Source organism: Bubalus bubalis, chromosome 12, assembly GCF_019923935.1.
Source record: "Bubalus bubalis isolate 160015118507 breed Murrah chromosome 12, NDDB_SH_1, whole genome shotgun sequence".
In the NCBI taxonomy this organism is placed as follows: Eukaryota; Metazoa; Chordata; class Mammalia; order Artiodactyla; family Bovidae; genus Bubalus; species Bubalus bubalis.
Window position 1 is genome coordinate 102,048,237 of NC_059168.1, and position 26,215 is coordinate 102,074,451.

General features: G+C 54.8%; 2 protein-coding genes across 3 annotated transcripts in view; one reads left to right on the forward strand and one right to left on the reverse strand.

Annotated features, from left to right (window-relative positions):
• Positions 1-584: 584 nt before the first annotated feature.
• On the forward strand, positions 585-8,587 carry BARHL1 (BarH like homeobox 1). Its single transcript, XM_006076059.4, has 3 exons — positions 585-1,995; positions 5,997-6,219; positions 7,810-8,587. The coding sequence occupies exons 1-3, from the start codon at positions 1,530-1,532 to the stop codon at positions 8,102-8,104; spliced, it is 984 nt and encodes a 327-aa protein (XP_006076121.1). The 5' UTR covers positions 585-1,529; the 3' UTR covers positions 8,105-8,587.
• A 4,206-nt stretch (positions 8,588-12,793) lies between these two features.
• Positions 12,794-26,215, reverse strand: part of DDX31 (DEAD-box helicase 31) — a 73,551-nt gene continuing 60,129 nt past the window's right edge. Inside the window, exons 20-21 of one of the 2 annotated variants that reach the window (XM_044926484.2) lie at positions 13,402-13,498; positions 12,794-13,035 (exon numbers count right to left, since the gene is read on the reverse strand). In XM_044926484.2, coding sequence (XP_044782419.1) covers positions 13,027-13,035; positions 13,402-13,498 — 106 coding nt within the window. In that variant the 3' untranslated portion in view covers positions 12,794-13,026. Of the gene's footprint in view, positions 13,499-26,215 lie in introns of both variants that reach the window. The other variant, XM_006076060.4, reaches the window with a different exon arrangement.

Here is a 26,215-nt window from a genome sequence, read left to right on the forward strand (position 1 = left end):
TTCTCGGGGTCCCTCTAACATCCCAGACCCGACCTGCCCAGCTTTCCAGCCTCGCCCCACAGTGAAGCCATCGTTCTGTCTCCTTCCAGGCGCAGACACCAAGCTTTCCCCACCCCTGCCAGGCCCGCCAGGTCCAAAGAGGTCAGAGAAGGGGGGCTACAGATTTTCCTTCACGAAAAACATGTAGACCCCAAAGGAAATACCCGAAAACGACGCAACAAATTAAAATCTCTTCTCCACACATACAATTCTTTTTCTGCTGGGTTTAGTCCCTTTTTCTTGCTAGAGGAAAGAAGAAAAAAAAAAGAAAGAAAGAAAGAAACAACGGCCGGGCAGGGAGGTAGGGAGGGGGTAGAAAAGGTATCGTTGACAGCCCGATGGAAGAATAATTTGAATAACTGTGGGAAAGTGTAGGGGAAAAACTTAAAAACCTTACGTCCTAAACCAAGGCAGCGGCAGCCAGGCTTTGGACCCCTCCCCGCCCGCCTGTACCCCCCTCGGCTAATCACCCTCATTAGGAGCCTCATCACCGGCCTAATGAAAGCAAACCGTGTGGAAATCGCCGGTAAACAGTTGGGTCTGTGCTGTAATTAATTCAGTGTCTCTTTTAATCAAACTGAAAGGAATCGGGCAGTGGCTTGCGGAGCCGTGACATCACCCCCAAAATCGGCCAGAGCCAATCAGCGTCATCACTCCGGGGACACGTGGGCGAGTCCCCTTAAAAAAACACACACACACACACACACACACACACACACACAACACAACGAAAAAAAAAAAACCGAAAAAAAAAAACCCAGCCCCAAAGTAAAAGTGACACAAGTTCATATTTTAAAGGAAGGGGGGGAGGCGAAGGCGCGCGCGGAGGACGGGCGGAGAGCTGCAACCGCGGAGCCGGGAGGCGCTGTCCACGGTGCTGACGGGGCCCCCGGAGCGGTGGGAGCGTGGAGAGAAGACCTCACTGGCCAGGTGGAGCGTCATGCGCCCAGGGCCGCCGCCGCCGCTATCCGCGGTGCTGACGCCGCCAGGTGCGCCCCGATCCCTCGGCTGGTAGCTCGGCTCGGGCCCGCTGCTATCCGCGGTACTGACCCCGCTGCCCTCGGCCACCACTCGCCTGGAAGAAGCGTGCAGCTTGGATTTTTTTTTTTTTAAGCCCTTCTTTATTTAGATTCCAGCGTCTTCGCATCTCTTCTGTGCCAAAGGGGAGCTCAGGCCGTCCTTCTCCCCCTTGGCTCTCCCCAACTTGGCGCACCCTCCCTCCCGCTTCTCCCTGACACTCCCACCACCCCCCCTCGGCTCGGCGGCTCGGCGCGATGCTGCAGAAGACGCGCTGAGCCCTTTTGGATCTAATGCGCAGAGGAGGTTGGCCCAGAGCTCCTGGGCTCCCCCAAGGCTGAACTCCATCCAAGGTGCCCGCAGGCTCCCTGCCCGCCTTCCCCATGCCAGCCCGCAGCTAGGGGCAGGGGCAGCGGCGGCTGGGGTTGGGGGTGGGTGGGGAGCTTTTGGGGAGGACAGGTTGCAGCTTGGCTATGGAAGGCTCCAATGGCTTTGGGATCGACTCCATTCTCTCCCACCGAGCGGGCAGCCCCGCCCTTCCCAAGGGGGACCCCTTACTCGGGGACTGCCGCTCTCCCCTGGAGCTGAGTCCTCGCTCAGAGAGCAGCAGCGACTGCTCTTCACCAGCCTCGCCAGGAAGGGACTGTCTGGAGACGGGAGCCCCGCGGCCTGGCGGGGCTTCGGGACCAGGTTTGGACTCCCACCTGCAACCTGGGCAGCTCTCGGCCCCAGCCCAGTCTCGCACCGTGACCTCCTCCTTTCTGATCAGGGACATCCTTGCCGACTGCAAACCGCTTGCGGCCTGTGCACCCTACTCTAGCAGCGGGCAGCCAGCCGCTCCTGACCCTGGGGGCCGTCTTGCGGCCAAGCCTGGGGAGGACTTTAGAGACAAGCTGGACAAAAGTGGCAGCAACGCCTCATCGGACTCTGAGTATAAAGGTAAGAAAGTGGGAGGTGAAAACCTAGGGGAGGGGGCTCCATTTCTGAACACGGCATTAAAACTGGGGTGCACACACGCGGGGACATGCACATGCTCACCCGGAGTGCCACCGGCCCAGGCAGAGCCGCTGGTCTCATCTGAAGCTTTCAGTCAGTTAGCCCCGTGGTTATGCTTTTGAGCAACAAAGAGTCCAGCAGAGAGAGCGAGGAGAGGAATTCTATGTGACGACCCAGGAGAGATTCCCGAAAACACACAAAGCAAACTTTCCAAACTTCGGCTGGGACTAACCAACCCTCCAGTGGGCAGAAGCAAGTGCCTCTCAGGCCAGTGGCTCTCTGGGAAAAGACGTTGCAGAAGCAACAGAAGACCCAACGGGTTCTTGCTCGAATGCTTTTTTATAAGGGGGAAAACCTAGCAGGAAATTTCCGCTGGAGCGCTGAGAACAGTCAATTTTCCACCCTTTAATTTGAATATCCAGATGGGGAGGGCAATTCAGCTTTCCCTCCCGTTGGCCCCGGGTGTGATCCGGTCCAGGGAATCATGCAAAAGAAATGCTCACTTAAAAGTAGAAACAGCAGTCAGGCAGGTGGCTGGCTGGCTGGGATCGCGTTCAGAGGTCTCTGTGCTCACCCAACTGTTCTCACTGGATTTCATTTGAAGTGTACTGAGCAATCAACTTCGGGCTGTGTGTGTGGGACCCAGAGATCCCCCAGCACCCAGCCTATACTGGGGTTGCAGGACCCTTTACTTGCTTTTTCACCCCGTTAATCTTTCCAGTTTCCTTTCCATCCTGTCTTAACCAGGGAGCTGAGATCAGCACTAAGAAGAAAGAGGGAAGGAGGAAGGAAAGAAGAAAGAAAGGAAAAAAGGAAGAAAGGAGAGAAGGAATTCCTTAATTTTGTTTCTCGTCCTGGCCACTGCCTTGACTTTAGGTCTTTGGTGAAGCCAGAGGCACGAAGTTCTTTCTCAGGGAGAAGTCAGGAGGCAGGAAGGGAAGGAGTTTCAGAGCCCTGTGTCCCCATCCAGTAGAAAATGAAGGGCTGGCAGGGGCTGTTCAGAGCTCTTTCAGCCTTATAATTAATTCCCAGAATGCTTTCCATGAGATAAAACTTCCCTATAACACCAACTTCTATATTGTCTTGGGGGCCCTACATCTCCTGACCCATATTTGCACTGCTAAGTTGCTTCAGTCGTGTCCGACTCTTCGCGACCCCATGGACTGCAGCCCACCAGGCTCCTCCATCCATGGGATTTTCCAGGCAAGAGTACTGGAGTGGGGTGCCATTGCCTTCTCCTTTATTTGCACTAAGTTATCACAAAAATTTAGGAAGGCTCATTTAACACTCTCTTCCCAATCAAGAATGGGTTGTGGACATGCCCTGACCTCAAACCAAAACCCATATGAGGCCCCACTCCACATCTCATTCCCTCCTCCACTGCCCCAGGCAACCAGTGGAGACTCCAAGGTCTCCCTGGGTCTGCCGTGCTAGATGGGCAGGTTGGGCTGGAGCTGGAGGAAGGGGGTCCAGACACCTGTGGCCCAGAGACCCCTGCTCCTCCCCCCAGGTCTGTTTAGAGAGGCAAGGAAAACTTGCCTGGGAGAAAGACAGGTGTGTGGTGGGGAAGTGAGGGGGAGCAAGGGAGGCAAGGTAAATATATATGTGTAACAGCATATTTTATTATTTATAATTCTCAACAACACCCAGATTTATAGTTAGAATAAGTCGCAAGCCCCCCCTGCACCGCGTGGTGCTGGTGAAAGAGTTTGGCTTGTGTCTCTTTATTTGTTTATTTTTTTGCCCATAGGTGGGATTTTGAGTCAAGGTTTCGGTTAAGATAATTGGAATATCAATTTTCTTCTCTTGTCCCTGATGATATCTGATCGGGGTGGTGATGAGGGCCGGCTGTCCACATATCACTTAAATAGGGTTGGAGCTGAAGACAGAGGAAGGTCTCCCCCACCCCTAGGTACCCCACCTTTGCATCAACAAAGTCCGGGTGAAGAAGGAGAAGAAATAACCGCCTCCGGAGCATTTCTCAAAGGCGGACCCGAAGCAGGAGACCTTACCGAGAGACAGACAGACACACGGGGTTGGCGGCTAAGCGACTCCCCTATCCACCTACCATGCGAAGAGTCCCTCCTCCAAGGAGGGCACACAGGGAAGGTCAGTCCCATCCTGAGTCCGGTATCAAAGGTTCCTCAGCATAACATTTAAAGAAGCGGAACCGGGCTTTGAAGTCAGGTGTTCTGCAGCGCACGTTCTGGCTTGCAAGAGCCGATATCCATGGAGAAACGAAATGGGCACTGTGCTCCCAGCCGGCAGGGTCGGGGGGCCTGGAACTCTCAGGCGTTGAGATTGACTGAGCCTGCTTCGGAGGTTGAGGCTGGGCACCCGCGAGTGTGTATCTGAAGGCTCCAGCCTGCGCCCGAGAGAGGAATTAGAGAAAAAGCCCCAGGAGCCAACCCGTTCTTCTGGACACCCCAAACTCAACCTCCACCCCACCCCCCAACCTTGGAGCTCAGTCCTGAGAAATGGCGGGGGGGAGGTTTACAAATAGGGCCAGACAATGAGGTCAAAAAGTAAGGTTTCCACAATATCAGGTTAAAGGTTTGGATAATCATTTCCTCAAACTTGCTCAAACTTTACCTGCCTGGCATAGACAGAAAAGATCCTCCGACACAGACAGAAAAGATCCTCCATCCTAACAGATCCCCATCTTCTGAGGCACCCTTGCCCCAATGTGGCCTGAGTCCAGGAGGGCAGGGAGAGGCCAGCGAGCTGGTCTGGAGGAGGCAGTGGGAAGGCGTGGACCCCTGCTCACCGGCTTCTCACCGGTTTCTCACCCCCTAGCGCTCTCCCGGCTCAACCTCAACCGCTGGGGTGTACCTGGTGACCGGCGCCCTCCCAGTCTCGAACCACTTTCTGGTTGAAAAGTCTTGCTCCCTCTTGGCTCAATTAACCGGATTATTGTTTCCTACAGACAGAAATTAACTCGCATTCAGCTGAACCCAATCACTGCAAACGCCATGCTCAATGAAACTCAACATAAAGGAAAAATAGAGAAAAAGGGAGAGGGAAGCCCCATGTCCATTTTGGGGAGATGGTCTCTGGTGGTATCATCACTTTAGGGGAAGAAGGAGGGAGGTCTTTGAGCTTGCTCCAGCAAGTGTGCATTTTTGGTGCAGTCAACTCCAAAGGAAAGTGCTGGGGAAAAAAGAAATCACATTGTCCAGTACCATCCTTGTGACTCGGGAGCGGGGACCCTGCTGGTGTGTCTCGACCATCGGGGGAAACACAGGGCAGCCACCTTGGCAAATGACAAGGACACACGGACCTCAGAGCTGTGTGCATCTGAGGGGTAAACGAGTCACTTATTTTTCCAAACGGCTTTGTGCTCCCTGATCGGGCACCTGGCAGTTCGCATTTTGCACTGTGCGCTGTTTGTAGTTTAAGAAACAGGGGAACCATCCCTATAGATTCGTGCCCAACCATGGGCCAGGCGAGATGTGGGTGTCCTTCAGGACCACCATTCACTCCAGGGTGAACAGGCTTTTGTCCCTCGACGCAGGTTCTTCTCCCCAGACTCTGGCCCTCAGCTTCCTCTCTTCCTGGCCCAGATGCAGCCAGAGAATCGGGGGGCATAGTCCTAAACCCCGGAGCACGCACTGGAGCAGCCCACCAGGCTAGAACTCCTGGGTCCCCTCCCCACCGCTCCCCTCCCCTGGCAGATCCACCCAGTCGGTCCACTAATCCCTCCAGGGAGCGCCCGTGCAGTGTGGGAGCTGGGTCGAGTTCTCTGTAGGCTTTGGGTTACTTCTCCTCGGAGGTGTCCATCCTCCTCGGTCTGGGGGCTGGGAGGTCTCAGCCCTGAGCAGCTTTGCTGCGGCCCCAGGGGCTCGAGTGCAGTGGGGCCACCACCACCGGGAGCCACATTTACAAGACCGTAAGGGTGGGCGGGCGGTGAGGCTGGGCCCTGATGCACAGCTGTGTCTCTGCAGTGAAGGAGGAGGGCGACCGGGAGATCTCCAGCTCCAGGGACAGCCCCCCGGTGCGCCTGAAAAAGCCACGCAAGGCGCGCACGGCCTTCACGGACCACCAGCTGGCACAGCTGGAGCGCAGCTTCGAGCGACAGAAGTACCTGAGCGTGCAAGACCGCATGGAGCTCGCAGCCTCGCTCAACCTCACCGACACGCAGGTCAAGACCTGGTACCAGAACCGCAGGTGAGGCCCCCTCCCCTCTCCTCCCTGCCCCTCCACGGACCCGCCGGGACACGGGTCTGACTGAGCTTTCCCCATTCTGGGGACCTCTGCGCTTTCCCCATTCTGTGAAACTGGGAAAGTGAGGCCTCGGACGGAGAGAGAAAGCCTTGCCCAAAGCCCACAGTGATGGATAGAGACAGGACTCGATCAGGTGGGCAGATGGACACGTGGACCATGGGAGGTCCAAGCCTGCCCACCCAGGCCACGTCCTACCACCTCCCTCCAGCCCTGGGCAGCTGCTAGGGGTAGAGGGGGTGGCACTGAGTTTTCCCGGGATTCTTCAGGCCTCCCCAGTCTTTCTAGTACCTGAGACTCAAGGAGGGAAAGGGCCCAGACCTAGCTCCTTGGGGCCTGGGGGACTGGAAAATTGGTGCTGGGCACTGGCCTCAAACCTGGTGTTTCCTAATCTTCCTTCCCAAGACATTCACAGAATGAAGAGAAACACAAATGCATACAAAACACACACACAGGCACACGCTCAATCCAGTCACACACTCATGTCGACACAACTCACTAATACAAACACACCCACAGTCACCAGCATACTCTTAGCGGAGGCTGGAATGTTGCTTTCCATAAACAAGCTCAGAACACGCTGCCCCATTAATAATAAATACCGATTACTGCTTCGGGCATTAATAATTAAGGCCCGTTACAGTAATTACACAATTATGATGATGATGAATAATTCAGGCAGGAAAACGGGGGTTGGTATGGCTGAGTCCGACTCAGTGGGGCTGCCTCACCGGCCAGGTGCACCTAGGAGTCCGGCCGCAGCCCTAGCAACCAGCGTGGCCTCGCTTCCTTGCCTTCCCGCAACCCCAGCCGGCACTCGGCTGGGGCCTCCCGGCTTCGGGACCGGACAGACTGTGGGGCTGGCCCCAAGCCTCGGACCTGCGCGCGGGGTGCGGCGGAGGCGGCCGTGCGCTCTTCCTCTGCGGTCGCCGCGGTCTCTGGCCCGCGGGCTTCCGCAGAAGCGGCCAACTGTGGTCCCGCGGCGAAGCTGGTCTCCTCCGGGCCGGTGGTGCGGCTGGCAGCATCAACCGCTCCCCATTTCACCGCGAGCAGACCGACCGTGGCACCCCCTGCGGCCCTCTCCACGGTGATCTTTCGTTCCAAGGCCTCCCCCGGGGGCCGATGCACGGGGGCGCGGGGCGGAGAGCTCCGACATCCCGCTCCAAGCGCCCAGGCTGGGTGGGACGCCCTGCACGAAGTGTGGCGAGCTTAGACCGCAGGCTCTGGGGATAAGACAGCCTAGCTTGGAACTCGGGGTCTCCTCTTTCTAGGCCTTCCTGAGATCTGACCCACTCCTCAGTTTTCTTATCTGTAAGCGGGGATGACAGTCATGAAAAGTTCGTGGAAGATTAATAGCATCGATGCCTTTAATACGCGAAAACGGTGCCCGGCAACCGGTGATTTAGTGATATGAACGAATTAGTGGGCTCCCTCCTGGCCTCTCTGCAGGCGCTCCGGGGCAGGCACTCTGAGGGGCAGGGGTCTCCGAGCGCCCCAGTCCTGATCCCTGCCTTGCGCGTTTATTTCGGTCCCTAGGACTAAGTGGAAGCGACAGACGGCCGTCGGGTTGGAGCTGCTGGCCGAGGCGGGCAATTACTCGGCGCTTCAGCGGATGTTCCCGTCGCCTTATTTCTACCCGCAGAGTTTGGTTTCCAACCTGGATCCCGGCGCCGCGCTCTATCTGTACCGCGGGCCCAGCGCACCGCCGCCCGCGCTGCAGAGACCTCTGGTCCCTCGCATCCTCATCCACGGACTCCAGGGCGCCAGCGAGCCGCCGCCGCCGCTGCCACCGCTGGCCGGGGTCCTCCCGCGCGCCGCGCAGCCTCGGTGAACGCCCGCCCGCCCGCCGGCCCGCCCGCCCAGGCGCACCCGGCCCCCCGTCCCGGGGCTCCGCACTGGCCCCCCTCCGCCAACCTCGGGGAGGGCGCGGGGTTTCACGCCTCTTCCTGGGGCGGGGGGCGGCTCCCCGACCGGCCCTCCCTGGCGTCGGGCCCAGCGTCCCCAGAAGGGCCAAATGCCAAGTCTTCTAAGGCCCGGACCCCCGGACTGAGTCCCCCTAATCCTCCCCGCCATCCTCTCTCCCGGTCACTCTATCAGGGAGCCACTTCCATCGCCGGTGTACATACGTCCCATCCCCCCAACCCCGCCACCGGCGCGCCCCCTCGCCCCTCCCGGGAGCAGGTGGGGCGACCCCCTTGCAGCGCTCTCCCGCTTCCCGCTCCAGCTGTACACCGAGCCCTCACCCCGCAGCCCTGACACACGGAGGAGAAGGGGAGTGCGAGCCCCCTGTCCCGCGCCAGGGCCGGCAGCAGAGCTGTACATACGTGTGCAAAGTGTAAAGTTATTTATTCGTGACCCATCAGCCCGTGACTGTGTCTGTGAATCAGTGAGTCTGGGGCCTGTGCCCACACACCGCCCGCCCTCCCAGGCGGGGCAGGCCGCGGCCAGGGGACTTGCCCACCCACACCCCAACCCCCGCGTCCAGCCTCCGTCTGGGGGACAGCCAGACCCCTCGGGTTCTCTCGTTTTTTAAATGTCGAAAATAAACTTCTTACAAATGACCAGGCGCTTGTCCGCGCGCTCCGTTGGTCGGTCCGCGCTCCGCCTTTCCCCATTCCTCCGGAAGATTCCTTTCCCGCTTCTGGGACTCAGGCTCTTTTCACCCTCAGTAAGGAAGCACTGTGACTCGTCTCCCTCTCTTTCTGAGAGCTGAGGTTGGGGGCAGGCGTCCCCCTTCAGGGCCTCAGTCTTCCCATCTCTATAGTGAGGCGAGCGCGCGGCTCCCCCACCTGCTCCAGCCTCTCCATCTGGTTCCGCGCTGTTCAGCCGGTCCCGGGGGCCGGGGTGGGGTCAGCGCCCGGGCAGGCTCGGCTGCAGGCCGGGATGCGGTGCCCTGGCTGAGCCGGCTCATCTGGCCGCAACAAGGGCGCCAGCAGCTGGTGACCGGCCGGCCGGGCGCGGAGCCGACAGATGGGTTCCGAGGCTGCTCCCCCCGTGGGCCCCTCCGCCCTGTGCCTCCGCTGCGGGCATCAGCGACCGGCGAGGAAGCTCCTGGCCCCTGCCCCGGGTAGGACCTGACCGCTGGGGAATGCGACTCCCCCATTTTCTCACTACCCCTTCACCCCACGACCATGATGGGGACACCACCCAGAGGGAAGCCGAACCCCGGTAAAGTCTGCCCTGGGGCCCCAGCCTCTGACTCCAGGTCTCAGGACAGGGATTTCAGTCTCCAGCCAGACTCGACTTCACTTTCCCGTTCAAAGGGCCAAGGTCACCTCCTGGGGCCCCGCAGCTCACAGGGGAGGTGGGCTCAGGTGGTCCCCTCCCACACACCACCTGCAGCTCAAACTCCCCGGAGGCGCCTGGAGCTGGGAAGTTTGGGGGCCTGGCAAGCCCAGCCCCGCTCCGTTTGTGGCCGACTGTTCCAGGAAAGGACTGCCTGGTGGAGGAGGAGTGGGGTTCGGATTCCACTCTGGACTCCCCTCCGCTGGCCTCTGCTACAGTTTCCTCCCGCCTCCCCGCCAGCACCCTCTCGCCACCCCTTTTCTCTCCTAGGGTGCTGAGGGTATTATTCTAATTTTGCCAAATGCACAGCAGCTAATTAAGTCAAGGAGCCCCTCGGCTTTCGAGTTCTTTTGCATGTGAATGGGGGTTGGTAAATCCTCAGCTCTGGCTGGAGGAGGGGGCAAGGGGGGGACTGTCCCCAACTCAGGGTTAATGAAGTGGGAAAGAAGTCTCTCACAGCCTCCTGCAAACAAACCCTCCCCCCCCCCACCCCCATGCAACACACCCTGCCCAAATCCTACATGGATTGACTTAAACCCAGGGGATAAGTGCTTTAAATTAATCTCATTGAATAAGAATGAGACCAAACAAAACTCTTTAAAATCATATTAAAAATCTATCAAAGGACAACTTGCACTGGTGTGCTTTTCATTTTGTGCAAGAGAAGGAGAGAGACTGGAGCAACCACCTTACATTTACACAGCGGCCGTGTAAACCACAGACACATTCCCACTATGTAATTGTCCTTGTACCTCCGAGCTGATTTCATATCTTACACTAATGAAGAACAAGGCTCCCCGACAAGTTTATAATTACAGTATTTTAAACTGTCCTGCACTTCCCATCTGTAATAATAACTTTACAACCTCTGCAGTGAGGTGGGCTTCGGTTTTCATCCATTTAGAAGGCTAAAACGGTTTCTCTGTTCCCAACCCTGGGGGCTGGGTGAACTCTCCCTTAGGATAGAAAAAAAAAGAATGAATGTGCGAGCCCCCCAGCAGGCAAGACAACAGGAGAGGCACTGAGAAAGCAGCGTCTTGGCACCTCTACTGACCCCCCCCCCGCCCCCGGAAACCTAGACTCCGGGGGCAGCAGAGCTGGAAAGAAGCTGAGATCCCCTCGCAGTCTTGTTGTGAGGCTTCTGAGCCTGTTTGAGAAGTCGAGCTGATTTTAAGGGGTGCTCGGCCGCCTCCACGCTGAAAGGCTTTGCTCTGAACCTCTCCTCTGGTGGAGCAGATTAAGAGATAAGGTGTCGTGGTCATGCAGGCAATTTAACAAGACCAGTGGAGCGCCCTTTGCAAGGAGGGCAACTTCTCCAGTGGGGGGGTGGAGGGAGCCTTAAATTTCTGTCTCCTGGAAGTGACGGTTGGATTCTAATGGCTTCCGCTGACTTTCCATTGAAGGCCTCAAATGTTAAATACCAAGGGTGCTAGCGGCTTGGATACACCTGCCTTAAGGGGCTCTCATTGACTCCTCTGTCTTCCCTAAATCTCGCCTCCCTTCACCACAGGGGGGAGAAAAAAAAAATCAAAGGAATCCACCAGGCTTTGTCAGAATGTCCTTTGCTGAGAGTCAGTTGGCTCTGCTTCTCTGAAAGTAGAAAATGTCGCTTGCGTTGCATCAGCGCGGCCTTCCTTACTCACTCACTGAGGGCTCTCTGCCCTTTAGTGCGTGAGAATGGGGGGCCCTGTGAAGATGCGCAGCCCATAGGGTTCCAAACATGAAGATGTCTGGGATTAAAAAAGAGCATTTTACAAGCCCATGAGGGAAAAAAGCTTTAGGCTGCAACATTCCATGAAATGTCCAGATTCTCTGACTTCTAAATATGGGGATCAGGTTTATGAGACAGAGAAAGAGGTAAGTTTGGGAAATTAGAAAAAGAAGCAAGATTAGAAATACACACAAAATTAGGATATGTACAGTGGAATTAGGCTAAAGCTTTCCCTAATTGATGCCTGAAATGTATAATCTGTCAAGAGCCATAATAAGAGAGAAAGAGATTTATTTTAAGGTTATTTAAATTTAGATAATATTAACCTTAAAGCTGCTAAATCCATGTTTCTTTATTAACTGGGGGTAATGTATTGATTCTACTTAGAAACAGGCCCGGACAGCACCCATGGCAAGAAACCTTCACTTCAGTCTCAGCACATGAAGAGGAAGTCTAGATCTCAGAATTACAGTCACTTAAACGCTTTGCAGGGTCCTGGCACTTCTGCCCGCTCCCAGGGCAGATTCCTCTTTTCATGGAAAGAGTATTTTGCGTGGGGGGAGGCAAGGAAAGCAGGGTTTCTCTTTGATCATTCCAGATCACTGGCATTAACCCTCTCTCAGACAGCTGGGTTTTGTTGACAAAGTTTGATCCCCCCTTTTCTCATCCCAGTCTTGCGGACTCTTACATATGGAAACAAAAAGTAGGTGGCAGATTCACCCCGAGTCAGTATGGCATGTGCTGCAGGTGTATTTATTTATTATCATTGTTACAGATTTCACCAAAGATCCCTATTAATTCCGATATGACAGCCAAGTCTCTGAGGCCACATTTTCCCTGCACTGGTGGGCCAGGGCTTATGAGACTCACCCTCACCTTCAGGACACGTCCCTTCTGGTGGGATGTCCATCCACGTTCACCTTACACCTGAAGGATGGAGCCAGGCCTCCAGGCTCCCCATGGCCCCCGCAGACCGCCTGCCTGTGTAACACTCACCATCCTCGCCGGGCCCTTGAGCTCACGTGGCTCTGGAGGCGTTAGGGGGGCCTCCACACTCGTGCTAGTAACTTCAGAGAATGGGGGCTGAGAACAAGAGGAGAGGTGGAGAGAGCACTGCCCGAGGACAGGAGGGGCCAGGAGGCTCTGCTCTCCCCCTCTCCTGGGCCACTGGAGTTACCCTGCCCAAATCTTACATTTATTGGGAAATCAATACGCCCCGGGGGTGTTCTCCTTCAGACCTCCCAGAAAACACAACGGGGGAGGGGCTGCTGTGGCCCGGGCTGCAGTACAGACCCCGCGCCTTTCTGGAGCGCAAGATGGAAGAGAACGCTCAGGGCAGCGGTGCCTTTTGACTTCAAAGGCAAACTAGAAAAAGGCAACAGTAAATCAATTAGTCCCAAGAAAGTACGTTTTCCCCTTGACAAGAAGGACAGAGCATCGCAGGAGAGTGTGACGTGGGCGCTCAGAGCTGCTTGCATACGCGGGAACTGAGACCCGGAGGCATTTGTGACCCACACCAAAAGCTCATTTGGTCCTTTTTAATAAAGCATTTGTATACATCAAGAAAAGGATCTGATAGTCTTTTCTCTTTACCAATTCCAGTTTTTAAAATCCTGTTTTACAAAATTCAGGCTAACATACGTGTAGAGGGCAGCTTAAAGTGAATGGTGAAACTTCTTCAGAACGGCATCACCAGGCAGGATCCCCTCCAGGTGGGTGCCGCAGGACGTCAGGATTTACATTAAGTGATTAAGTGCTCATGTGATCTACGGGCAGTGATGGAATACATCTGAGAGGGGTCTTAAACAAGGCAGGGTAATCAGCTAATCCACCTTCTGCTGACCCCTGCCCCCAGAGGGACAGGGGTCTGCAGGGGGTGGCGGTGGCACCCTCAGCTCTCACGGGGCTCCTGATGCGAACAGGACGCCCACTCCAGGGCCCACCCGGAGGCCCCGTCCTGTGCAGGCAGAGGTTAACATACTTTCTGGGACGGCTCCCCGTCCCTCCGGGAGGCCTGGGGGCGGGAGGGAGGTGGGTGTTTAATCTGTTCCCTCGGCCGAGGCTGGGCCCGGGGTACGGGCGGCGCCGCGGGGCTGGCTGGCCGGCCCCCCGCGCGTGTTCTGCTTTCTGACCTTGGCACCGCCGGTCTCCATCCCGCTGGCATATTCGGAACGCAAGATTTCAGCCAGGCGCTGCTTACTCTGGGTCTTCTTCCTCTGAAGGTCAGGCCTGAGGAGCAGTGATAGTGGGGGGGGGGGGGGGGGGAGAAAGGAAACTTTATTATTATTTCTTTTTTCCTTCTCCATTTGGGAAGAGATGGCAGCTGGTTCCGAGAGTGCGGAACTGACATTTTTGTATTAAGAGAAGTACAATCCCTTCAATAGCGCCTGTTTTGATACTCTATGCACCGCAAGATTAGACACGCTGCTGGCAGATTTTCATAACGGTGGCAAAATATCATGGCATTTTTAAAAGTGAGGCTTTGTTCTGTGTTGTTTTCACGGAAAGAAAAGAATGAAACACACTCATACTCTGATGGCAAATGAGGTGTATGATACAGCAGTTTGCCAAGGGATGGGGGGAAACCCACCCTGAAACTCACAACACTCTGCACGCCAGTGCCTGGGAGCCCCCTGCCCTCGGCTGCCTCCTGGGGACCCGGCTGGGAGGCTGGTGGGGGCTGCGGTGGCTGCCACACCTCTTTCCTGACGGAAGAGCCTCTGGTAATAATGAATCATTTCTGACCCTAAAAGTCCCAGGTGTGCCTGGGCAGACGGCGGCGCGGCATCTGCACCAGGGATGGACCCAACCCACACGGAAAATGCCGAAGCCTGAAAATCAATGTCAGATGGTGAATCCTAGTAACTGGTTTCAAAAGGCAGCTGCTTCATCGTTTATTTGATCGGAAGATCAGAGGGGGAAATTTGTAGAAGTTCAATCGTACACAGAAAAAATGATTATGAAAACTGAAGAGTAAAATAATGCTTCTTAAGACAGGATTTTATCCAAAACAACAGGGTCGTCACCAGAGGATCCGTCCTGCTGTGCCCACGGTGCCTTCAACCCTGAGGTGGCAACGGCTTGGGCTCTAAAAGAAGGCAGACACTACCCTCTGCTACCTGCATCGACAGCATTCCCTTTGCTGTAAAAATCAGAGGATACATCAGACTGAAAATAAATACAACAGAACTCCTTCAAAGCCCAGGAATTAACTACAAGACTAATACTGTGCCAGTAAAGTGATCAGGAAGTCTGTAACTAGGTTAAAGCTACCGTCTCCCTTTACACTCACACTGCAGAGGGCGGGATGCATGTGATGGGGGGTGGGGGGGGTTCAATTCATGCCAGTCACAAACGGGGAAAAATGCAAAGCCAACCTCTGCGGGGAAGAAGACTCAAGGCCGGGGCTGACAGTACCCTATGGTTAAGGGTCAGGCGTCTGCAGTAACACACATGTGGCAGTGCAGGACAGGGCGTGGTGAGGAGGTCAGAGCACGGGGGAGGACTGTCACTCCACGAGGCAGGCTCGGTCACCATCTCATGTTACAGACGAGGAAACTGAGGCCGGAGGAGGGGAAGCACTGCCCCAAGACCATCCACCTCCCAAGAGCGTAAGCCAGGTTCTAACACGGGCCATGGACACAAGCCTGAGCTCCTCCCACCAGCAGGTCCCGGGTGGAAGCATCGGGCGGAACAGGAGGGCCCAGCGGGATCAAGGACGACAAGCCACTGCGATTTGACGTGGAGGAAGCCTTCGCGCCTCACAGGCATGTTTCAGTGGGGCAATGCGGGCGGAGGCTGGAGGACAGGGGGAGCTGGGAGGGGAGAGCTGCAGCGTGAAGGGAGGACCGGGCCTGGAACCCTGCTCTGTCGCTCACTAGCTGAATGACGTCGATGGGGGACTCGGGCTTCCGCATCTGAAAAATGGGGACGATCCTTGAACCGTAGTTCACAGGCTTTGTGAATGTGAAAGAGAATAAGACATATGGAGTGCTGGTTGGTGGCTGGCACGTGGGCTGCAGACAACCACAGTTAAAACCAGGGCAACTGAAGTCCAAAGAGGCCAAGAGACTCCCGCTAGGCCACAGGGGAGCTGGGACCAACTCTGGGGCCTTGATGTCAGCGCTGGGCTCACCCTTTCAGATGGGCAGTGGCTCTAACCCCCAGGCCCTGGTGGAGCTCTGTCCACGCTTGGGGCTCACGTGCGGGTGGCACGCAGCAGGAGACGGGCCTGCAGCTGAACGCGCCCAGCGTGTTCCAAACGGAATGCTGCCAGTTCCCGAGTGTGCGGTTTATTTTTAGTCGGGTGACATGACAGACAGACTGGAAAGGTTCTGACAGGAAGGAATGCTTTTTCTTCCCTCTTGTTTGAAGCCAGGTATTCACATCGTGTATAATTTTAAATGTAACAACCCGAGTTTCAAAATATGCAAAATTTCAGTCAAAATATCCTCCCAGCAGCCTAAGCGCCACCACTCCGACACTGGCTCCTGCCGCTGTTAAGGCAACATAAACAACCAGCATCTTCCTGGGCATTGGTACGCTAATTGCCGGCAGCGCGGGGCACAGAGCAGGGATGCGGCCTGCTTCCAGCCCGGGTGCTCAGCAGCCGCCTGCGCTCCAGCCGCTGGGCTCCAGACCTGGCATCAGAGGCCATGCCGAGGTGTGTGATGCACCAGTGCGCACGCGCACACACACACAGAGTGATTCATAGCTGTACACACACACGCGTGTGCAATGTACCAGTGTATACACACACACACAGTGTGACGCATGACTGCACACACACACGTGTCCGATATACCAGTGTATACAAACACACACAGTGACACATGACTGTACACACACACACACAGTGATGAATAACTGTACACACACACGCGTGCGTGCGATGTACCAGTGTACACACACACACACACACACACACACACACAGTGTGACACATAACTGTACACACACGCCACCTCCGGGCCCCCCTCAGTCTGCCTCTGAGTCATGGGAGATCGGTCCTTCCAGGCTGACAAGCTCAGCCAGGCCTGGGCTGGGAAGGTGACCTCTCGGGGGTGGCTCCTGCCCTTGATCCAGGCCTGGGGCTCTGAAGGGTGACCCCTGGTGGGCAGGTGGTGCCTTGATCAGGAACATTTCTCAGGGTCTCCGAGTCTACCCTGACTGAGGCAGAAGATGTTGGCAGAAAGCTGGATGTGCTTGTCTTGAGATTATGATCTCAACATTTCCTAGCTATTTTAGGATTCCTTATGATTTTACTTTAATCACTATTCTTCCGACTTGAGACCCAAACTCCAGCTCTTGAGTGACGGTCCAGAGAGTAAACAGGGGGTCCTGCCTTCCAGGCTCGGACCTCTTCTGTGGGAGGAAGGGCCTCGGGGTCGGCCCTGCACGGGTTCCCCCTGGTCAGGAGACACCCTGACGGGAGCCGCCTGCTTTTCCTTTGTTCTGGGGCCCAGCACCCGAACGGGCGAAGTGCAGATGGGAAGATGAAATGACGGGTGCGTGGGGCCTCGGCTCCTTCTCCTGCCAAGCTGCAGTTCTCCCAGAAACTTGCCAACTTTCTTGCCCTCCTTGCCCTCCAAATACCCAAGCCCCTCTCAAGTGGGCGTCCTGAGCTTCCACCAGAGTAATCCCGTAGTTACCAAGCAACAGATCAGTTATCTAACCACAGGGAACTCCCTTGTAGTGAAGGCTGGATAACCCCCCCTTGGTTACCAGGCTGGATTACCCAGCAGGACAGGCAGATGCCACTTCCACTGCCAATGAGGTGAAATCCAGCCTAATTAGGGAATCAATACGCCTGCAAGGATGACCACTGAAAAGGAGAGCTCTCAGCACCTTCTCCCAACGTCACCAATAAATTCAGAGACAACCATCCTAGGTAAAAAGTCAGTCTAACACGTGGCATGCTTTTGCAGGACAGAATCGTAAATTGTAAAAGAGGATAACAGATGCATTTTTATGTATTGTCTAGTCTCTCAATATTTTACATTTTACAGCTTTAGGATTATGCTTAGAAAAGTCTTCCTCATTCCAGCTTTTAAAATATTCAAGTATACTGTGTTTCTTGAAAGGAGAGCAAACTAGTCAATCCCAAAGGAAATCAACCCTGAGTATTCATTGGAAGGACTGATGCTGAAGCTTCAATACTTTGGCCACTTGATGCGAAGACCTGACTCACTGGAAAAGACCCTGATGCTGGCAAAGACTGAAGGCAGGAGGAGAAGGGGCGACAGAGGATGAGACGCTGGGATGGCATCACTGACTCAATGGACATGAGTTTGAACAAACTTCAGGAGTTGGTGATAGGGAAGCCTGGTGTGCTGCAGTCCATGGGATCTTAAAGAGTCAGACACAACTTAGCAACTGAACAACAACAATTTTCTTTGAGCCTGCTACTGCTTTAATTCTATCTAGGTTTTGTTTTGGTTTATGGTAGGATGGGAGAAGGCAATGGCACTCCACTCCAGTACTCTTGCCTGGAAAATCCCATGGGCGGAGGAGCCTGGTAGGCTGCAGTCCATGGGGTCACTAAGAGTCAGATATGACTGAGCAACTTCACTTTCACTTTTCACTTTCATGCACTGGAGAAGGAAATGGCAACCCACTCCAGTGTTCCTGCCTGGAGAATCCCAGGGATGGGGGAGCCTGGTGGGCTGCCGTCTATGGGGTCGCACAGAGTCGGACACGACTGAAGCGACTTAGCAGCAGCAGCAGCATGGTAGGATGTGGCAAATTCAACCTTTACTTCCCAAGAGTTATCCAGTTACCCCAGTCACTAAACAAGAACTCTTTCCCCCATGGTCTTGAAATCTCCCTCTAGAACATTCCTTCAGACTGTCAGAACACTCTCTGCTGGCCTTATTTAGCGAGTATGTGATAATGGTGATGCTGATGATGCCAAACTGGAAGGGTAACAGGTCTACCAAACATATTAACACACAAGCAAATAAGAACTATGGGGTGTTCAGCAAATTTAAATATGAAAGTAAGTCAAATCATAGCCACTGAAAAGATGGCTTGAGGCCACCTCCAGGTTTGCACCCTCCTGCCTGGCCCCAACCCTTGCTGATGAAGAAAGGCCCTGAATCTGAGGGGGTTTAGGTGGCTCTCGGGTGACAGTGAGAGTAACTGATAACTCCAGGGAGAAGGTGACAGGCAGTCCTCCATGCACAGCACAGTCGTTCAGGTACAGAACCCGCTAGTGTGGACGGGAAGGTCAGCGCACCGAAGGAACACACGCTGTCAGACCTCTGACACCATGGAGGGAAGGAAGTGCATCGGGCTCTTTAACTCCAGCTTCTGTTTCGGCAGAGACAGGCGCTGATGGGCAGCCTGTCTTAAGGATGCCTTCTCTGCAGCATCTTAGGATCAAACCAACTCGAGCATCTGTAAAACTCCAGGGCCCCAGAAGACACTGCATTCCAGGGGAGCCCTGTTAGGCCGGTGCGTGCTATCCCAGCAAAGTGCCTGAGTGGCTCGTGGACACAGAGATGGAGGAAAAGTGGGTCTCGGCCTCACCCCTGAGCGCCAGCCCCCGTGAGGAGCCAGGCGCAGGCGCGTGTCAGGCCATGCAGGTCCCAGGCGGTCAGTAGGGAGATGCCAGCCTGCCCTGCCGCCTGGAGAGGCGCTGTGCTGGAAGGGGGACAGAAACAATGCCCAGAGATGGCCGGGGTCTGAGAGTGACACCCTGACTGAGAACCCCAGAAGTGCATGCAGCTTCAGGGTTACCTAAGTGCCAGAAACCTTCCATGGGCCCCAACAAGATGTAGGCCGAGGACTCTGATGGTCCAGCGTGCCCTCCCCTAACGGCCCTCCAGAGTCGGCGGCTTCCTTCCATGTCAGGAAAGGCCTCTACGGGGTGGGGCAGGGGTTGTGTGAAGGGAAAATGAAGAACGCTTTATAAAGCCTAATTCTCTGTGAAACTGTCAAGTTGGAGAAACACAGGCTGGACATGGAAACGATGAAGTTTTTGGAACTGGTGTGACTGCATCCTGTGAATACTGAGACGGATGAGCTCGGGGCAGGATTCCGGCACCAGTCCCTCTGGGCCTGTCCTGCTCGACACTATTATCGGTGACTTGCATGACATTACGAGGCATGTTTATCACACCTGCAGACAAGAAGCCAGCAGGGACAGCTAACACAACGGACGGCAGGACACCCACAACACCTCAGCAGGCCGGAAGGATGGGCTCGCTGAAAGGTGACCCTGGACTGGGGCCACTGGAGGGCTTGCTGGTGGGTCAGGGAAGGCGGGTGGTCTGGATCGTCACACCTGCACATGGGCAGGGGATAGGCTGCCAGGAGTTTCCACCTGAACCGCAGGGCAGACCTGATGCCAAGGATAGGAGAAGCTACAGTGTGATGCCAGGAGGCCTGGGTGTGAGTCCCTACCCTGCCCCGCACTGGGGAGGGACAGTACCTGAGGACACGGAGGACCACAGGAGACCCATGGCTCTACGGGAGTCCGGCTGGGGCTGAGTGCCATGTGGGTGGCTGCAGGGACAGATGTGGCCGCCCTCCTCTCTGGGCCGGCCAGTCTCCACTGCATGCTGAGGCAGCTGGACGAGCCAGTTTTGCCAAGAACCTGGGTGGAGAGAAAAGCCACCCAGATGCCGGGCTGGACGTGGGGCAGCTGGAGGTGCTGGGGAAGTGCGGCTTGCGCCCGGCTGCCAGGGCAGAGCCACTTTGGGTGCGGGAGGACCCAGCACTGCCCTGCAGCGCCTGTGGAACCTGCTCTCTGAGTTTCAAGGCACCTAGTTCTCCCAGTGCCAGTCTGCTCACTCTCAAAGGATGAAACGAACCAACGAATCAAAGCGAGTATCAGAGAGCCTATCGTGAAGGCACTCGGAAAGCGCTGACTATTATTATTCTCAGCAGCTAGGAGAAAGCAGACGAGGGGCGTCATCAGACACCTGACGCGCTGTCACGTGAACCCGGGGCGGCTTTGATCAATGAGAACAACACCCTGTATTGTTCCGTTTGTAAATCGTGCACATTCGGCATTTCAATCTCAGAGACTAAAGGGTAGAAGATGAAAATGGTCACTTTGGGCTTATTTCAGGAGCCCCAACTAGTGAGGAGGGTCCACCCTGGAGGCTGTGAGCACCCTACCTCCACCAGGAGCTGGGAACACAGGCCTTATGGGAGACCAAGGAGCGCTGTGGCCAACGGCACAGGGCGCAGGCATGCGGGAGCGTGCAGGACGCGCCTGTGAAGCCTGCACTGTTTGCTCACAGACTCGGAGAGAAGCGGGCAGGGAGAAGGGGACACGTTTACTGGACAACGACTCCAAGCCGCGCTGGTGCTGTGTGTCTGTCGTCTCTCCCCACGCTCCACACGACCTGATCATCCAAGCCCAGCCCCTTTCCCTTGCACCCTCCGCCTAGACTGGGAAGGAGATGAGAGAAAAAGTCAGACCCACATCTTGCCCACAGCTGTCTCTTCTCAAAGATCTATCTCAGGAGCAGAAAGCTTCTCCAACCCACTCCAGGAAGGTTTGCTGCTCTGCTGGCTTCAAATTAAATCCTTCCACCTAGGCACCGAAACACCTCCCGCTCTAAGTCTGCTTCTCCTGTTACACAGAGAATTATCTGTTCACATGGGAAAAAACACCCTTCACAGAATCCATCTACCGGTTACTCAGCCCAGTACTGACTCCAGAAGCCAGAAGCATCTTGAGGGTGCACGCAAGGCAGCAAAGCAAGGTGCGCAGGCTCCGGGGTCACCCAGACTCGGGGCTACGTGACGTCTCCAAGACCACGCACACAGACTCTACACAGCCCAGGGCACACGTGTGCCCTTGGGAGAGATGCTGCCACCACCAGCAAAGAACAGAAAACCCACAGGCAAACAGCCACACACCACACCCCGGGATGTTGGTTCTCAAACCGCGTCCCACTCCTGGGCTGTTCAGTGGGTAAGACATCCCTCCATGCTTCAGACTGCTGCCAGAACCTTAGGACCACAATGCAGACAGATCGCCTCTGAAAAAGACCTGGAGGCATTTCGTGTGGGCCCTAACCAGATGGAAAGGCTCTGGGTCATAAAAGCAGAGAGGACGTGGAGGGCTGGCAATGGGAAGGAGCCCAAGGAACGTGGGGACAGGTGAGAGGAGGGGAGTGGTCACCTTCAGGGGAATGGAAGCTGTGTGAACAGCACGTGGAGAACCAGGGGACCGGCGTGCTCCCTCCTGACTTCTCTGTCGGTCTGAACTAGGGGAGCCTCAAGCCAGGACAAGGCGATGGAGGGCTGTGTCTTCTGCTGCACGAGGGCTTGTCTGGCATCTGCTGATGCATGCTGGGCCGGCCACATCTCCTGATTGCTGCACCAGGAAGGCTCCAACGGTGAATGTGGCCGTCCCAGCAGCCTCCCGGGAGAGGCTGGCTGGGTTCCTGCTCTTTGTTGTCAGTCCAGACTGCTCGCCTGAAAGTGCGCCCATGGTTCCTGCTGTCTGCAGGTGACCCAGGTGTGGAGGAAGCGCAGGGCCACCGTGAAATCCCTCTAATCGCCTCATTAACCGGGTGGGGATGGGGGGGCGTGTGCTCCATGAGGAGGCAGAGAGCTGGTAAGTGCACGGTGTCAGGTAGGAAAAACACGGGGTAGAAGCAAGGGCCAGATGCAAAGGGGCGCGTGTGCGGAGCGTCATCAGGCGGAGCTCGGTTGCGGCGGAGGGCAGGGAGCTACCGACGGCCGAAGCAGGGTGCTGAGAGCAGGAGGGCCAGCTCTCCGCAGAGCCCTGCCTGCAAGGCTCAGCCTGCCAGGGCTGCCTGTGAACATGACTGGGGACCCAATAAACACATCATCCCTGAGCAACCACGGTGTACCAGGGTTCTCCGCCTGGGTCTCAGAAGAGACCCAGTCACCGACCACGGCACTGGTCCTGCCCCGTGTCCCGGTCTGGACGCTTCTTCTTCGTACAATTGTTCCAGAGAGACAATCCAGTGTAGGCTTCAAGGCTGCCCTTGACAGAGAAGCTGGGAGAATATACTCTTGTCTACACCCTGTGCAGCTTACCCAGGTTCTACATGAAAATTCTCTTTTAATCCTTGTTGTTGAGGGCACTAAGTCGTGCCCGACTCTGAATCCCCATGGACTGCAGCACACCAGGCTTCCCTGTCCTTTACTATCTCCCAAAGTTTGCTCAAATTCAGGTTCACTGACTTGGTGATGCTATCCAATCATATCATCCTCTGCCACCCTCTTCTCCTCCTGCCCTCAATCTTTCCCAGCATCAGGGGCTTTTCCAATGAGTCGCGTCTTGGCATCAGGTGGCCAAAACACTAAAACTTCAGCTTCAGCACCAATCCTTTAAATGGATATTCAGGGTTGATTTCCTTTAGGATTGACTAATTTGATCTCCTTGCTATCCAAGGGACTCTCAACTCTTCTCTAACATCACAATTTGAAAGCATCAATTTTTTGGTGCTCAGCCTTCTTTATGGTCCAACTCTCGTACCCATACATGACCACTGGATTGGAAAAATCATAGTTTTGACTGTACAAACCTTTGTCAGCAAAATAATGTCTCTACTTTTTGATACGCTGTCTATGTTTGTGATAGCTTTCCTTCCAAGAAACAAACGTCTTTTAATTCCATGGCTGCAGTCACCGTCCACAGTGATTCTGGAGCCCAAGAAAATAAAATCTTAATCCTAATTCATCTTTAAACCACAGGTTCACGTGGTGAGCTCCTCACTGCCCTCCTGTCTTGAGGCTACCCTATCACCTGTTCTGAGAACACACTCTTCCAGGTTCCCAGGGGCTGACGTGGTCTAGATGTTCCAGGTTTGACAGTCAAGTTTAGCGCCACTTCCATCTCACTCTTCAGGATTCCACACTTCCTCCAGGCTAAGGTCCAGCGAACTGACCCTCCACAGGGCATCTGCTCTGGTCTTGTCCAGGCCGGTGGAGGCCCCCACTGCAAACCCACTCATCTCCACGTTCTGCAGGTCAGTCCACATGCCTCCTACACTGCAACACCAGGCAAACAGGGCCAGAGGTGTGGTCCTCCTCGGGACTGCTTCACGCTACGAGGAAAGTGACCATGTGCTTGTTCTCTCAGGACGGACTAGCCGAGGAGTGGTCGGGGCTCCAAAAAGCAGGATTTGCTGTTTGCTGGGCTCATGAAACAATTAAGAGGCATCGGCCTGGTTCCCATGCCGCAACAATTCCTCTCTTCTCTTTCCCTTTGTCTTCCTCTCAGGATGACGGCAGGCTTTGAAGTGCCAGCCATCTATTCGAAAATACTTCCTGAGAGCCTACTATGTGCCAGGTCAGTGCTGGGGCTGTGATGAGAAACACCAGACAGAGTTTCCACCCTGAGCTACATGGAGGCAGAGGAGCAGAATGGACCCACACACGCAGACACCCCAGACGGTGGAGGGCTGTGGCGATGGCAGTGTGTGTGGAGGGATGGTGAGGTGTCTGCCCGGGCAGGCAGGCCAGAGAAGGCTTCCCTGCAGGAGGGACAAAGGCCCGAAGACAAAGAGGAGAGGGGAGAGGCCCAGGCCTGCAGCACGCTGGGCAAAGGCCCAACAGGAGCACGAGGGAGCAGGACCTCACCAAAACACTGGAGGGAGCAAGGGCCTGACGGGTGAGGGGAGCGCCGGTCAGCAGGGAGCACAGTGGCTGCAGGAGACTCAGCAGCGGACTGGCAGTTTCAGGGATTCATGAGGTGGGGGCTGGGGAGCTAAGGGAAGAGACGGATCACCACCAGGAGGCCAGAGGGGCCAGGAGACAGGTCGGCAGAGCAAGACACTGCCCTGAGATTGGGGGCGGAGAGACACCCCATGCGTCCTTTATAAACCATTGTGGAGAATCTCTGTTACACGTAATTAATGAAGAATTTAAGGAGGATAGTATACACATCAGTGGCTAGAAGTTATTAATATCAGTGTAGAAGTCAAGCTATGGGATGTTTGTTTAAACTGTCCTCATCATTTTTAGATGGTAGTTACCCGACTCCCTTGCTTTCGGCTTCGTAATCTTGGGGACCACACAGTATTGCTGCAACCGTATTTGAAAACCTCCAGGAACTTTCCACTTCTTCTTTCCAAATCAAGCCTGCATTCCACTGCCTGACTTTCAAGACTCTCCATAATTTAGTTTTGCTTTGGTTCACATTTTCTCCTGTTTGCTGTTGTCAACTCTTAGCTCTGGTCAGTCTGTTAACTGTCTCCAAACTTACTCTGGTCATTGGTTTTTGTTTATTCATTCATTCATTCATTCATTCTTGTTTTGGGTATGCTGAGTCTTCGCTGCTGCTGGGGCTTTTCCTTCTCTGGTTGCAGCGAGCGGGGGCCACTCTCCAGCTGCGGTGTGGTGGCCCCTCTTGGAGCATGCGCCCTCGGGTGTGAGGCTCAGGAGCTCTAGCAGTTGGGCTCCATGGCTGGAGGCGGCTCTGCAGGGGTGGCACATGGGCACAGCTGCTCCTCAGCATGGCTTGGGGGATCCTCCCAGATCAAGGATCCAACCTGTGTTTCCTTTGTTGTGGATTCTCCACCACTGGGCCACCAGGGATGCCCACTTTGGTTGGTTTTAATTCTCTTTATTCCTTTGCGTCTCAGCCTTCACACAGATGCGTGTCCATGCACATGTGCATGCATGTACACATGTATGCCTGCCTAAGGAAACGTGTGCACACGCACTATACTTGGCTATCTTTCCCTTTCCGTACAGTCTCTCCACATCCTGCCTCACTTGAAGGTTGAGTTGAGGTCCTTTACTGTCCAAAGTGTTTCCTTGACCCATGTGACCATCCTTTCTTCGGAAATGCTGCAGTATTGACCAGCTTTATTAACGTTTAATTAAATACTGACTTTCAGTGTTCAGGGGCTCGCTCCAGCCTCTACACTCACGTCTGGCCGATCTGTCTTCTGACAGGATGACGACTGGCTCCATGAAATGGAGAGAAATCTCACAGTGGGCAAAATTCCAGGACTGCCTTCAGCTAATTAAGTGATATTAGGGAGGTTGTAAATGCCACATAAAAACTGGCAGGCAAGCTGCCCCTAACGATGAGAATATCGCTTTGCAGGGAGATGCAGCTGCAGCGTCTTCATGTTTGTCTTGGAGGCACCAGCTCGTGTGTTCAAGGTGCTTCCTGATAAGCAAAGTTCAAGGTGCTAAAAGGCTGGCAGTGAATGGCACGTTCATGCTTTCTGGTCCACGGACACTTAAGTGTCAGGAAGGCCAGCGGGAAGAACCAGCGCTCCTATCCCGGTCAGCATATCCACAAGTGCTCCCAAGTCCAGTCCCAGACATGGTGTCGAGGCTTTGTACTCATCACTCGGTTGATCCCCAGAAACGGTAAGTGATCCAACCAAGATGCCCGTGTGCGCAAACCCAGGCCCTTCATCACTGCATAACACGATCAGCGTTTAAGGAATGAGGAGGGCAGGGAGATGGCTGACAGGGGCAAGGTAGATTCTTTATCACCTGAGGGGGGCAAGGTAGATTCTTTATCACCTGAGCCCCAAGAACTTCTCATACCAGAGTATATCCAACATGGTAACTCTTGCAGGTTATTAACAGTTATTAAACAAGTGAGAATCATAGAGAAGAACACAGCAAAGGCTTTTAAAGATGAAAAACGGGAGGAAACTCTCACTCAAAAAGATGCATGGACCCTAATGTTCATAGCAGCACTAGCCATAATAGCCAAGACATGGAAGCAGCCTAAGTGCCCACTGACAGAGGAATGGATAAAAAAGATGTGGTACATTTACAACAGAGTATTACTCAGCCATAAAAAGAATGAAATAATGTCACTTGCGGCAACAAGAATGTATCTAGAGATGATCATACTAAATGAAGTAAGTCTGACAAAGACAAAATATCATATGATATCACTTTTATGTGGAATCTAAAGAATGATACAAATAAACTTACTTACAAAATAGAAAAAGACTCTCAGAGGTAGGAAACAAAATT